We start from the raw sequence: 13814 nt of genomic DNA, 5'->3' as shown, positions 1-13814 counted from the left end.
AACACTGAGGGACTGGTTAGATAAATTACGGTATATCCACAAGATGGATTACTAGGCAGCCATTGTAAATATTAATGAAGAGTGTTTAATGTTTACAAAGAGCTTTTAATGATGTGGCAGAACGATAGTGATACTATGATAAGCGGAAAAAGAAAACTGTTATAGAACGGTACAATAGGATGCCAATCATGAAAAAAAATTCATAAAAAAAGACAGAGAGGAATATGCCAAAATGTCAGAGTGACTGGAGTAATGATGGGAGTTAAAAAAACAAAAACACTTCTTTATACGTTCTGTACTTTTTAAATGATTAACTATGTACACGGGTTACTTCTATAGTCAAGAAAAAAGTAAAAACTTTAAAAATGCTGTGTACGTGGTTTCCATTTTTATTTTCTCTGATGGATGATTGCACATCAGCAAATCTTGAGTTATGCTAACTACTTAGGCCGGTCACGACACACACACACGTACAGAGAGGTCACATGGGCTGTGCCGGGCTGGCTGTAGCAAATGTACATCAAGTTACACAGGTGGAATTGTTAGGCTGGTTAAAATACACCACCGAATGATGGGACACAGTTGGGTCAGGCCGCCTCTCCTGCCTGCCATTGTTGTTTGCGGAGGTCTGTGTGTTAGGCTGGTGAGTGGCGTCCTGCTGGCACTCCGTCCATCCGGTGGCCCCCGGGGGTGGAGAGTGCCTGGGTCAGCATCTGCTCTGGGTCCCTTCTCATCTGCCCTTGCCTCGAGTTGGAGCTCCCAGCTCTCTGCTACCTCTCCCAAGTACTAGGTGTGCTCCAGCCGGGGCCCCATCCCCACTCTGCTCCACACACCTGGGACAGACATTGCAAGGGAAGGAAGAGCCAAGAGCGAACGGACACACTCCTGATACAAGCCGTGCCCAGACACAGGAGGGGAGGAAGCGGGAGATGTGACCACGACACCACACACAAGCTCAGTCTTTACAGATGGGCCCTCTGTGTCTCCAGACACGTGGGCTGTGTGGAGCCCTCCAGGGCACAGCCCCTGGGAGAGGACAGATCTGGGGTGGAGCCGTTTGGGGCAGCCTGACAGCAGAACTAGGAGGGTGGATGGGGGATGTGTCCAACATGGTGCTAGACTGTTGAAAAGTCACGACTATACACACCTGGGGATCATGCCCCCTCCCAGTTCATTCACACGGTGGGTTAGATACAGCTAGATAGAAGTGGAGATATACTTTTTCGAGGGAGGACCTTTCCTGGTGGTTGGATAAACAGTGAGACAGACTCCTGGGTTCGGCATGCTCTGGGGAGGGCCATGCGACGGTGAGGGACTCCCTATTGCTACACTCTGTACAGGGCGGCCGGGCCCCCCGCCGCACCCACGGCCCCTGGCGGCAGTCATGGGCTTGCCTTCAATCCCTTCCGCCTTGGAGAGCTCTTGGGCCCCGGTGAAATGGGGGCTATGAAGACAAGAGGGTGGGAGGGGGGTCCCCGTGGCCCCGGGGGCACCCCATGTGGGGGCTACATGATATTGCACTGGGTGGCCCCGCAGCAATCCTTGATGAGCGCCAGCCCCGTCTTGGCTACCGTGGGCTTGCTAGGTGGGGGCTCGGCTTTCTTTTCTGCTCGGGAGCCTGCAGCAAGGTAGGAGAGCAGAGGCAGAGAGGGGAAACAGGAGAGAGAGAGAGGTGAGGTGAGGAGAGCCCTGATCATCTGCAGCCCCAGCTCCATCCCAACCCTGGCCAGGCCTTGCTTCAATGTCACAGATCAGGTGGTGTGGAGAGCTGGCATGCATTTTATATGGTCCTGGTGACTGTTCCCACCTCCCTGTAGGCCCACTGGCTTTCAGTCCTTGGCTTCCAACTATATAGCTTTTAGCCCTTCTCCTATTCTGTTCTCCTCACCATTGTATCTGCCAACCCCAGCACAGAGTCTGGCATTCAAGAAGTATTTGGTGAGTGGATGACAGAAATTTTGTTTAAGTCACTTTAATCTGAGGCCTCATATCTTTCAATTCTGGAAAATACACATTATCTCTTCAGACACCCTCACCTGTCATTCTCTGTTCTCTCTCCTTTTGGAATGTCTATTAAATGTAAGTTGGACCTTATTATTCTAACCTCCATGTTTCATAACTTCTTTTTCGTATTTCCTATCTCTTTGTCTCTTGGTGCTGCATTCTGGGTAATTTCCTCAGCTCTGTCTTCCAATTATATGAATCCTCCCTTCAGCTATGTCTCTGTGTTTAACCCACTGAGTTTTCACTTCAGTGACAATAATTTTTTTAGAAGGCTAATTGTTTGCTAATCTACCTATTCTTTTTTCATAGCATCTTGCTATTTCATTTTGGGTATTATTCCTTCTCATATCTCTTTAATCACTTTAAATATACTTTAGATGATAGTCTGTTAGTTCTGGTTCATGGGAGGACAGACATCCTCTTTGTTTCATCTACTGACTCCTCTCATGGTGGTTCAATTCTTCATTGGTTTTAAATTTTTTATTGAGAGATCATCTTCATGGGGGTTGTTTTTAATCTGTGGGCTGTGTATTATGAGAGCTGAAGGGACTCTGCTGAGGAATTTTGCACTTGCTTTGCTGGGGTCCCAGAGACTTCACTGGTTTTGGATTAATTCTAATGTTTCAACTTGGGATTCCAGCACCAGATGGGTGGTGTATATTTGGACCCCACACTGGGCCTCTTGCATGTGGTGCAGGCTTGGTGTTTTGATTTCTTGCCAGGATTCTTTTTTCTATCCATAATCTTACGTAGAAGGCAGGTTTCCTTGCTCCTTCTCCACAGTGTTCGGTGGAGTTTTTCTAGTTTGCCTTTCATGGAAGAGACAGTCCATTGAGGATGCTGGATTTAGGCAGGGACCATGTGGCTTATGATTTTAAGGGCCTGCAGAAGGGACCAGGACCCTTCTATTTCTTTATTCCTTCAAACTGTACTACAGTGTTCTCATGGGATGTTAATGGATAGTCAGGGAAAACTGGGTTTGCTGCTTCAGTTGATAGTGGCAGCTTTTGGGTTGTGTCTTCCTAGCAAGATTTTCTGTCCCTTTTCTTCTGATAACAGCTCATGTCTCTGTGGCTACAGGAGTGGGCATGTGACACAGATCTAGCCAATCACAACTTCTGAGCCTCTTGGTGAGAGTGATGGGCCTAGGAGGTGGGAACATGATCCAAGAAAGGCCAATCAGAATCTTATATATTTAGATACCAGGAGAGAATCACTGGTGTTGCCTTGCTGCTACTAAGTTATGGTTCTAGAGTTCTGGCCCCAGGGAGAAGGCCTGTGTAGTAGGAGAAAATGAAGCTAACATGCAAAGAGGTGCCAAGATGATAAATGGAAGGAAAGCAAGGGTTCTAACAGTGTCCAGTCCCTGAAGCCCTGGTTCCCACTGCTCTTTTTCCAGCAAATCTTCTTTTTTGCTAGGGCCAGTTTGAATTGGGCATCCATTTCTTATAACTCAAAGTGTGGTCTCATTGGGCCAACAAAGAGAAGGCAGTTCCTAGACAGCAGGACCCATTATCACTTTAATATGCTAATGGATATTGGAAGCCTACAAAGACAGGGTCAAATACACAGCATCTCCTAAACTTATTTCACACAGAACCCTTTTTGCTCTGAGTATCTTGTGAGGCTAATATTCTGAGAAGTAAACTTCTGGTTCCATTCCTCCAGCGACTCCAACTCCAATGGAGGCCAAAGCTCCATGGCCCTCAGTCCTCACCTTCTTGCCTCAGTGGCCACCCAACTCCTTCAATAAAGTGCACCAAACCATATGATTAGAGAGTGACAGCTGCTGCCAGAACTAGCTGCATAGTTTGCAGAACCCAGTGCAAAATGAAAATGCAGGGCCCCCTGTTCGAAAAGTCTTAAGAATTCCAAGACAGCAATAGCAGGGCACTAAAGCAAGCATAGTGCCCTTCTAGGTGTGAGGCCCTGGGAAACTGCACAGGTTTCTCACCCGTGAAGCTGGCCCTGCCTGCTGCCATCTTGGGCTCAAGTTTGATCTGTAGAAATCATTTTGTTGTGCCCCCCCTCAGTTTCAAGATCTCTTTTAAATTTCCTTTTCACCTGGATGGGGGGGAGGAGAAGGAATAACGTATGCACTCACTGGCTGGAGATTTGGTTACTTTGTCTAGAGGTTTTAACTTGATTCTCAGAAAATCGGCCATTTCCTTGTCTTCTTCTTGCTCCCTGTGTAGACAGATGTGTAAAGACAAGAAGAAAGTACAGTAAGCTAGGAGAGCATCAAGGAACTGATGAAATGAGGCAAGAGTGTGGGATCATGTATCAGACTTTGTGGATGGTGCATGTGTATTGCTGTGTGTTATGTGTGGTGGTGCATGTATGTTGCTGTGTGTTATGTGTGGGTGGTGCATGCGTGTTGCTGTGTGTTATGTGTGGGTGGTGCATGCGTGTTGCTGTGTGTTATGTGTGGGTGGTGCATGCGTGTTGCTGTGTGTTATGTGTGGATGGTACATGTGTGTTATATGTGGGTGGTGTGCATATGTTGTTATGTGTGTATAGTGTGTGTGTGTGTTTTGTTTGATGAATCTACTCTGAAGCAGAGACACATATCAGTGATGGAGTAAATGGCTACTCCCGCTAGTGTGAGACCCCAGGGCAGAGGCAGGGATGTTACAGGACCCAGCCTCCCTGCTGGAGTTTTAGTGAGTTGGGCAGCCCCTCTCCTGACCCTGCACCTTTAAGTTACCCTAGACAAGGTACGTGGCAGGTCTCAGAGGGCAAGTCACCTCAGCTCTTCCAAGGGTCACCAGGAGCAAAGTCAACAGTCCAAGCCTGGTTGAGTTGGGCAAGGTGCATCCTAGGGGCCTCGGAGGACTCAGGAGGACACAGAGAATTAAAAGGAAGTTGCCCTCTGGTTTGGAAGAGGCCCTCTGAGCCTCTCCCCTGTGGACGACTCCAAAGGCCTTGCTCCAGCACAAAAACGTTCAAGAATCAACATTCACATCTTTCCCGTGCCCCGGCCCCCTGGGGAGCCTCCAGGTGCACCATGGCTCCAGGGCCCATGGTCGTCCAGATCCAGGTGGTAAGTGCATCTGCAAATAGGAGACCCTGAAGGCTAGGAAGGGGCATCAGAGCCATCCAGGAGAGGGGAAGGGAAAGAACAAAGCTGGGAAGTGGGCAGGCAAGGAAGCAAGTCAGTACCAGGGGCAGAGTTTCTGTAGAAACCAATGGAAGTTTCTGGAAAAGTTGACTTGATGAGCTGGGAGAAAGCTCAGTGAAAAGAATGTGCAGGAAGCTCTGCCGTGTGTTATGTGATGTAATTCCTCCCTAGTTACCTCCTCAAATAACATTCACTTAAGATCCACAGGCCTTTGCAAAACATTTTGGAGCTGGATTTGAGTTTCTCTTGAATGTGAAGTGGGTCCTCAGGCCAGAAGGCCAGGATTCATTTGGATCCAGTGTTTGGGGAGCGTTTGCCCAGGCCATGCCTGTTGCAAAGCTGTGAGTCCTGGGAGCAGGTGATGGGTTTTGGAAGGAAACTGAGTTGTGCTCTAACAGCCCCAGTCCTGTGCTCAGGGGACATACCGCCCACTTACCTTAGCCGCTCAACCTCTGCATCGTCCACCAGGAAGTCCCTCTTCTGCACCAGTTTGTGGATCTTCTGGATTAGCTCGTCCTCTCTCTGCTTCTGCAACTTGGTTTTTTCTTTTTCTGGGAAGAATAAAACATTAGCAAAGACAGTTTGAGTGTAGCTGTTGAAAGCACTTGAGTCCGAGGGGCCAGGGTTGGAATCCTGGCTCTACCATTTAACTTGCTGGATGAACTTGGAGAAGCAACTTGACCTCTTCAAGCTTCTGTTTCCTCCTCTGTAAAATACACAGTGAGGCTTGAATGCGAGACTGTGGTGATGTTAGTAAATGACTTTGCGTAGAGCTGGCCCGTGGTGTGTGCTCGGTAAATGCTGCTGCTGCTGCCAGGGGGTCGTGCAGAAGGCAGAAGGGAGGAGGGTACAGGCCGGGTGCAGGAGGGAATTACTCTATAGCGAGGCTCAACCAATCTGTCAGAAGGAAAGCACCCATGCTTTCCCATCCTGTTCCAAATACCAAGGGCTAGAGCGCCATAGAGGGAACAAAAGAACGAGGGCTGGACAAGAGGACTGAGAAAACTAGGAGGGCAGAAACTTTTTCAGAAGATCAAAATCATGGGGCAGCTTGTCCATCTGCCTGCTGGAACTGGCACTGACCATTTCCTCTAGATCTGGGGGCAGAACCAGAGGCAAGGAGAATATAATATTTGGATTAGAGAGAAAATCGGTTTCTTTCATTAATCAGAAGGGGAGTGAGGAAGTGGAGTGGAATTGCTAGTGGCCCCTGGATTTCTGCTCATTGCTGCGCTGACGATGGTAGCATCATTCCTCTCGAGGTGGGTCCCGAAATCTGATTCTGCAAATCACTCGTCACTACCACAGAGCCTCCCTGCCCTCTGCAGGCCAGTTAACCACAGCGCCCTTGGACTTGGGGAGTGATGTCACCGTCCTCTCCAAGTTACCAGCGACAGCCCTCCAATAGTCCCCTGTCCTCCGCCAGGCCCCAGATCTAAGCCAGAGTCACACAGCAACTGGCAGGGCCCCCAGGAACTCACAAACCTCCCTCTCCAAGTTATTCATCCCCGTTTTCTATCTCTTGCCAGTTCAGGCATCCCCCAGCCTCCCCAGATACTCAGCTGCAGCTCTCTGCTCATGCAGCCCTTCCCAGCAACTCACGGGAGAAGCCACCTACTCAATGGGGTCTGTGCTAGCTTACAAACCAGTTACTGACCTAAGTCTCCACGCCACCAGCCAATGCTGTTCACCTGCTTTCGCCTGTAACATACCCTTTCTGCCAGCATCTCTCACCTACCTCCAGGTACCACCCACCTGTCTCCAGGTACTACCTACCTACCTTAAGCCCCGCCTACCTACCTGCAGGCCCCACCCACCTACCTGTAGGCATCACCCACTTACCTGCAGGTATCACGTACCTGCCTGCAAGCATCACTCACCTGCTTCCAGGCACCACCCACCTATCTAGGGACACACTTTTTTTTTGCCATCATCACCCACCTACTTGCCAACTTTATCCCCTGCTGGCATCACACACCTGATTCCTAGCATCTTCACGTGCTTGCCGATGTGACCCTCCAACTTGCTTCTCATCTATCTCCTCCAGCACATCTCCTTAGCCCAGGCCACCATCAGCTCTCCCTGGACCATGCCATGGCCTCCTAACTGGTTTCTCTGGCCTGTAGACCCTATCACAACTGTGAGCCCTTGCCATAGAATCAGACAGTCCTGGCTTAATGCCCTAGCTCCTCCCCTTCCTAGCTGTGTGACTCTGGGCACATTCCTCAACCTCTCTGAGCATCCAGTTTCTCAACACAGATAATCATAAAGTTGTTGCAAGTTTTAAGAGAGAGAAATCAAGTAAAACACTAGGCTCACAGCCTGGTGGATAGTAAGAGTTCATGAACAGTCAGCTGCTACTATTATAGGCTATTATTTTACATCGTCACTGTTGTTTTAATGATTAAGTGCCCTCTAGGTTAAATATTTACCAAACGAGGTACAAAAGAAATAAACACTTATTTAATGAAGGAAAAGCAAGTCTCATAGCATAAGTGTGCAAAATGTAAGTGCTTAATAAATTGTAGCAATTATCACTGTATTTGTATTACCGCGAGCTTTACATTTTTATTTAATCTGGTTTCTCAGCCTTGGTGCTATTGACATTTGAGACTGGATCATTCTCTGTCATGGGGGCTGTCCTGTGCACTGTAGGATATTGGGTATCATCCCTGGCCTCTACCCACTAGATGCTGGTAGCAGCCCCCTCTCCTAGTTGTGACAACAAAGCCTGTCTCCAAACACGGCCCATGTCTCCTGGGAGGCCCAACTCACCCCTGCTTGAGAACCACTATTAATTCTTTCCAACAACCCTATGAGGGAGACACTATTTTTATGTCCAAGGGGAGGGTATCATGGCCTCTACAGCCAGGTTTAAGCATCCCCAGCCCTGAGGGGGCGGTGGTGGCAGTGGAGGTGAGGTGAGGCATCTTGGCTTGTTCTTGAGAAGCCCTGAAGGCAGGGAGGGCTCCAGGTGTTCTCTCTCATCACAGTCTGGTAAATTATTTTCTGACCCCGGCTGGAGAAACATGATTTTCTTGGCCATTTGATGTTCTCTTTACTCAATATTTTTATTGATAAATTGCCGGGAGCATCATTTTTTTTCCCCCTAAACTCAGCTAAATCCATCTAGAAACCTGGCACTGGCCCAAGGAATGCACAGAAAGGCTCTTAACAAGGAGTCAGAGAAGGTGGGGAGAGGTGAGCAGGGAAGGCAGGAGAGGAAAGGGAACTTTAATACCTGAATTTCTGCACAGAAGTGATTGGGAAGATGCAGCCTCCCGGCAGAATCAATGGAGCTGGCATTGAGGACCTGGGCTCTGTTGCTAAGTGGCCCTATGACCTTGTGTGCTTCCCAGCGGGACAGTTGATGGCATTTCAAGCAGAACTTGTCCTTCAGGGGGGCTGTCCCCTCCATGCAGGGTTAGTGTTCCTGGCTTCCGCCCACTGAGTGTCAGTACCGATCTCATCTTTATTTAAACTTCTGGTATATTTTTTTGCATGAATTCTGGTATTTTAAATATTGCATGAAAATATGATTGCTGAATTTTTCATGCTCCAGCTGAGTGCCTTGTTCTCCTACCCTACTCCCAGTCCTGGTCAGTCATGCAGCCCAGACACTGTGTCAACCAAAGACTCCCACCCCCAGCCATTTCCCACCCATTTCCTACCCATGCTCTAGAGGCTGCCACGGCCCCCGGTGGAGCCCCTGTGGCCTTGGCTGGCCTGGTGGCCGCACACTCGTGTCTCCTTTGTCTCAGTGGCACCCAAGTGTCCTGCTGAGCCAGCAGTGGGCTCTGGGAATCCTTCCTCTCAAGAGGGAGACGTCAGTCCATGTCGGGCCCATCATAGTCCCCTCGGAAGTTGAAAATTGGGACACAGAGGCCCGAGAGTTGGGCTCTTGTGTGGGAAAATCATGGAAGGGAGATGAGGTTGTAACCGAGCTGCATCCTGTGGGGCCTTCCTGGGACAGACCCCTCCCCCATATCGTCTGCTGTAGCTCTTCTCTGAAGTCCCTAGATAACAGTATCTGATGCACATTTCCTGAGTTGTTTTACAGATGCTAAAACCCCCACCAAATGGAAGATGTTAACTACTTGATGACCTCGAGCACATAGCCCCCAGGCCTCCTGGAGCCTGAGGATTCATAATGCTAACCGCCCCCTCCTTCCGTGTGACACCGCCCTGTTGCCTCACCATCCACCAATCGGAGAATTGTGCATGAGCTGATCACATACCCTGGGATGCCCCTCCCTCACCTGGCCTTTAAAATGCTTTGCTGAAGCCCATGGAGGAGTTCAGGCGCTTTGAGCACTAGCTGTCCTGGACTCCTTGTTTGGCCCTGCTATAAACGCTGCACTTTCCTTCACCATGACCCGGTGTCAGTACATTGGCTTTACAGCCTGCGGGCAAGCAGACCCAGGTTGGGTTTGGTAACAAAGTGGCCTTGCTTGGCTCATGTGCTATAGAGGGAGAAAATGGAACATGCTCCAAAATGGAGAGTAAGAGAGAAAGAGACAGAGAGAGAGAGAGGGAGAGAGAAAGAGAGAGCAAGGGCCAAAGAACATTCCACAGCTTTCCTGCTTTCCTGTTTTTGGTTCTCGACTCTTGTGAGTTGGGCTGAGCTTCCTGCCTGTTTGAGAATAAATAGTACGCCCTTGCCACCCCTAATTTCATTTGGAAATACGCTATTTGGGAATAGGGTCTTTGTGGATGCAGTTTTAGTTAAGATGAGGTCATACTCATTGGGTCAGCCCTTAATCCAATGACTGGTGTCCTTATAAGAAGAGGAGATGACACACAGAGAAACACAAAGAGAGGAAGGCCACACAAAGACAGAGGCAGAGACTGGAATAAGGCAGCTACAAGCCAAGGAACAAGGACTGATGGGAACCACCAGAAGCTGGAAGAGTAAAAGAGGGATTCTCTATTCCAGCCTTTGGAGGGAGCATGGTCCTGCTGACACTTTGATTTCGGACTTCTGGCTTCTCTCAAAGAATAAAGTTCTGTTGTTTTAAGACACTAAGTTTGTGGGAATTTGTCAGGGCAGCCCTAGCAAACTAATACAATAGTGCCCGCAGGCTCCAGGAGTCTCCGCAGTCCTTCAGTAACTGCCCGTTTTGTGTTTACATAAGCTTCAATGGGTTTTTGTATCTTTCAACTAAATGATCCCTCGGAGGAGTATAAAATGAGAGACTTGGCCCAGCGGCTCTCAGCCCTGACTGCCCATCACAACCATGTGAGAAGCTTGTAAACATGACCAACACCAGAGCCCCACGCTAATCAAATGGAAGTTTCTAGTGGGTAGTGTCTGGACTTGGCTATTTCCCCCCCTCCTCATTCTATTTTTTTCTGGCCACACTGCAGGGCTTGCGGGATCTTAGTTCCCTGACCAGGGATTGAACCTTGGGCCATGGCAGTGAAAGCGCTGAGTCCTGACCACTGAGTAGAAATGTGTTCAGTTAATGATAATAATAAAAATAATAATAGTAATAATAATAATGGCACTTATTTATTATGCTTATGCACTCACTATACGATGGGAACTGTGTTAAGTACTTTACATGTGTCACCCCTCAGTCAGTCTCACAACAATCCTTTGAGGTAGATAGCATGATTGTCCCAGTTTACAGACGAAGAAACCGAGTTATAGTGAAGTAACTTGCCCAAGGTCACATCATTAATAAGTGACAGATCTAGGTTTGACTCCAAAGTCAGAGCTCGTAACCACCATACTCTACCTGTTCCCAAACAGGATAATAAGAGTAATCATTGCTAATATTTACTGGACTCTTTGGACCAGCTATCAAGCTAAGCACGTGGCTTGTGTTGTTTCATTTTTCGCAGTGAGATTTATACCCAACGAGTTAGGTACTATTACTATTCCTACCCCATTTTCAGAGGAAGAGAAGTTGAGTCTCAGAGAGATAATGTGACTTGCCCAAGGTCGAGGAGGTGGTCAGAATTAGGACTTGAACCCGGGTCTGCCCGATGCAGAGTTTGAACCACATGATCAGGGAGCAAGCACTGCGTTGCAAGAATGAGGCTGCATTAGGGCCTTCCAGACGGGGGCTCCGAGCAGCTGGTTCATGAGGTGGGGGTCCCCCATGGTTACCTGGGATGGCGACCAAGTTCTGCAGCTCCTGCTTCAAGTCCATGATGTCGTTGCAGAGCTGGATGTCATCCATCCTGGGGAAAGAGGACAGCGCACAACAGCCGGTTACATCAACAGAACGTTCTACACCCTGAGCACCACCCTGGTTTCAACAAAGAGGGCTAATGGGGAAGTTTTGTCCTCTGTAAAGCCTACACATGCTCTTTAGAAGTTTTACACCAAAAGTAAAAAAAAACAACAAAACAAACTGCCCTTTATCCCATGACTTAGAAATGATCAATCACAGTTAATAACACCTTGATAGAGTTCCTTCCAGTCTTCCCATGCCTGGCTTTTGTTGGCATACGTGAGAGACTTCATGCTGTGGGTTCAGTGTTTTCCTTTTTCAGCTATGTGAAAAGCTTTTAAACATTACAGAAATTCACCGCATAGACAGAAAATCTCCCTCTATCCTTTAGAGAAAACCATTGTCAGTGGTTTGTTATCTGTTCCTCCAGATTGAAAAAAATGTTTATGCTTATACTACCAAAGATGACACCATCATTCATGCACAAAAAACGTTTTGCAATTTGCTTTTTTTAACTTAAGGATATGTCTTGGGCATCTTTCCATGTCAGGATATGCACATCTCATTTTTAATGACTATATAGTATTCTATTATATCGATCTACAGCGATTTATTTAACCATTCCTCCCATTCATAGGTATTAGACTTATTTCCAGATATATTCTAGGATAGATTCCTAGAAATAAAGGAATTCCTAGCTAAGTCAATTCCCAGAAATGCAACTGGAGGGTTAAGTGACATGAACATTTTAATAGGAATTTCCAAACTGTCCTCCAGAGGGACCATGCATGACATTCCCACCAACAGTGTGAAAGGAAGCTCACCCCTATAATCTCAGCAATTGGGTTGTATATACAATTTTGCATTATGTATTTCATGTGTGTGTGTTGCAATATTAACTCATCTTATTGTAAACAACATTTGTAATGGCTGCCTGGAATTTCACCAAGTAGATTTATCAGAGCAGTTTTAATTATGCCCTTATTTTTTTTTTTTGGCCACACTGCACGGCTGTAGGATCTTAGTTCCCTCACCAGGGATCAAACCCTGGCCCTGGCAGTGAGAGCACCAAGTGCTACTGGACTCCCAGGGAATTCCCTATGCCTTTATCTTGATTACTTAGGTGGGCTTTTTGAGTTGTTTGTGTTATTTTAGCTGCGTTAGGATGAACATGGATTCACCTAAGGCTTTTCTTTCGTGTTGGATTATTCGGGGTGGGGGCTACTGATTTTTAGAAGTAGAACCACTGAGTACAAAGGGTATGACATGTCTATGGCCATTGAGACATATTTCCAAATAGCTTCCCCATGGGGTGTGTGTGTGCCTTCATTCTGCATGTCTTTATTGAGCATTTACTACGTTCACCAATGACATAGGCTCCAGGGATGCACCAGCTCCCCTGCCCTCATTAGCTGAAATTTAATCAGGAGAGACAGAGGGTGAACACAAATACAACAGAACGTCAGACGCTCCGAAGAAGAGTGAAGGAGGTGAGGGGATGGAGTGGACCACTTTGGACACATCAACCTTCTGTCCCAGGAAGAGATGGAGGAAAGCATGAATATTCTCAAAAGGCTCAAGTGAGTCTGCACAGCAAGTAGGGGCAGGACCAGGACCAGAAATCGATTTGTCTGAATCCACTGGTCTTTCTGCCTCCTTCCTTGGCGTCTTCACCAAGAACCTGATCTCCATTCAGAAGTGCCATCCACAGGCCAGCTTGGGGCCCCCTGCCCTGCCCGTGTGACCCCCAGCATCCCAGCTTTCAGGACGAGTGGCAGTAATGTCTCGCTTCAGCCTGCATCTCCTGCTCCTGTTGCCAGAGGCAGGCACTCCAAGCGCTTGTCAAACCCTGCCCTGGAATGTCCTAGCAGGTGGCAGCTGCCACAAATGAGCTTGGGGGCTTTGCCAGAAGGGTACAAGCTGTTCCCCTGGGTTCCTATCTGCGATCCTTCAACCGGAGATGCTCCAGAATCCTTTTCCACATCTAGCGCGGAGATGAGGCTCCATCAGTGGTTCTTAAGGAGGATGATTTTGGTCCCTGGGGGCATTTGGCAACGTCTGGAGACATATTTGTTGTTACCGCTGGGTATGTGGGGGGATTGCTACTGGCATCTAGTGGGTAGAGTCCAGGGATGTTCCAAAACATCCTACAATGCACAGGGCAGCCCGCCTCAGTAGAGAATTACCTGGTTCAAAATGCCAATCATGATGAAGTCGAGAAATCTTGGGTTATAACCACAGAATTGACACAGGTACCTGATAGATACTTTTTGAAAGATGAGAGAAGGAAAGATGATGAAAGAACAAAAGGGCGACAGGTAATGTTAGAAGCAAGAGTACTGGCACCAAACATCTCTAGTTCAAAGGGGCCGTGTGCCAGAAATTCTTGTCTGAGTCTATCTTTCCTCATCTTTGAAATAGGAATTATAATAGTACAGCTTTCTAGGATTATTATGCATTTCAGGCACTGAGCACGCGTCTGGGACATACACAGTACAATGCTCAGT

The 13814-nt window shown here is 47.9% G+C and overlaps 1 protein-coding gene across 1 annotated transcript in view; it reads right to left on the bottom strand.

Annotated features, from left to right (window-relative positions):
* Positions 1 to 257: 257 nt before the first annotated feature.
* The window catches only part of LOC118881544 (bMERB domain-containing protein 1), a 156436-nt gene continuing 142879 nt past the window's right edge, over positions 258 to 13814 (bottom strand). The window contains exons 6-9 of the mRNA XM_036826597.1: positions 11241 to 11314; positions 5562 to 5676; positions 4109 to 4191; positions 258 to 1618 (exon numbers count right to left, since the gene is read on the bottom strand). Coding sequence (XP_036682492.1) covers positions 1506 to 1618; positions 4109 to 4191; positions 5562 to 5676; positions 11241 to 11314 — 385 coding nt within the window. The 3' untranslated portion in view covers positions 258 to 1505. The remainder of the gene's footprint in view (positions 1619 to 4108; positions 4192 to 5561; positions 5677 to 11240; positions 11315 to 13814) is intronic.

This window comes from Balaenoptera musculus, chromosome 15, assembly GCF_009873245.2.
Source record: "Balaenoptera musculus isolate JJ_BM4_2016_0621 chromosome 15, mBalMus1.pri.v3, whole genome shotgun sequence".
NCBI lineage: Eukaryota > Metazoa > Chordata > Mammalia > Artiodactyla > Balaenopteridae > Balaenoptera > Balaenoptera musculus.
This window is presented reverse-complemented; position numbering and strand designations above follow the sequence as displayed.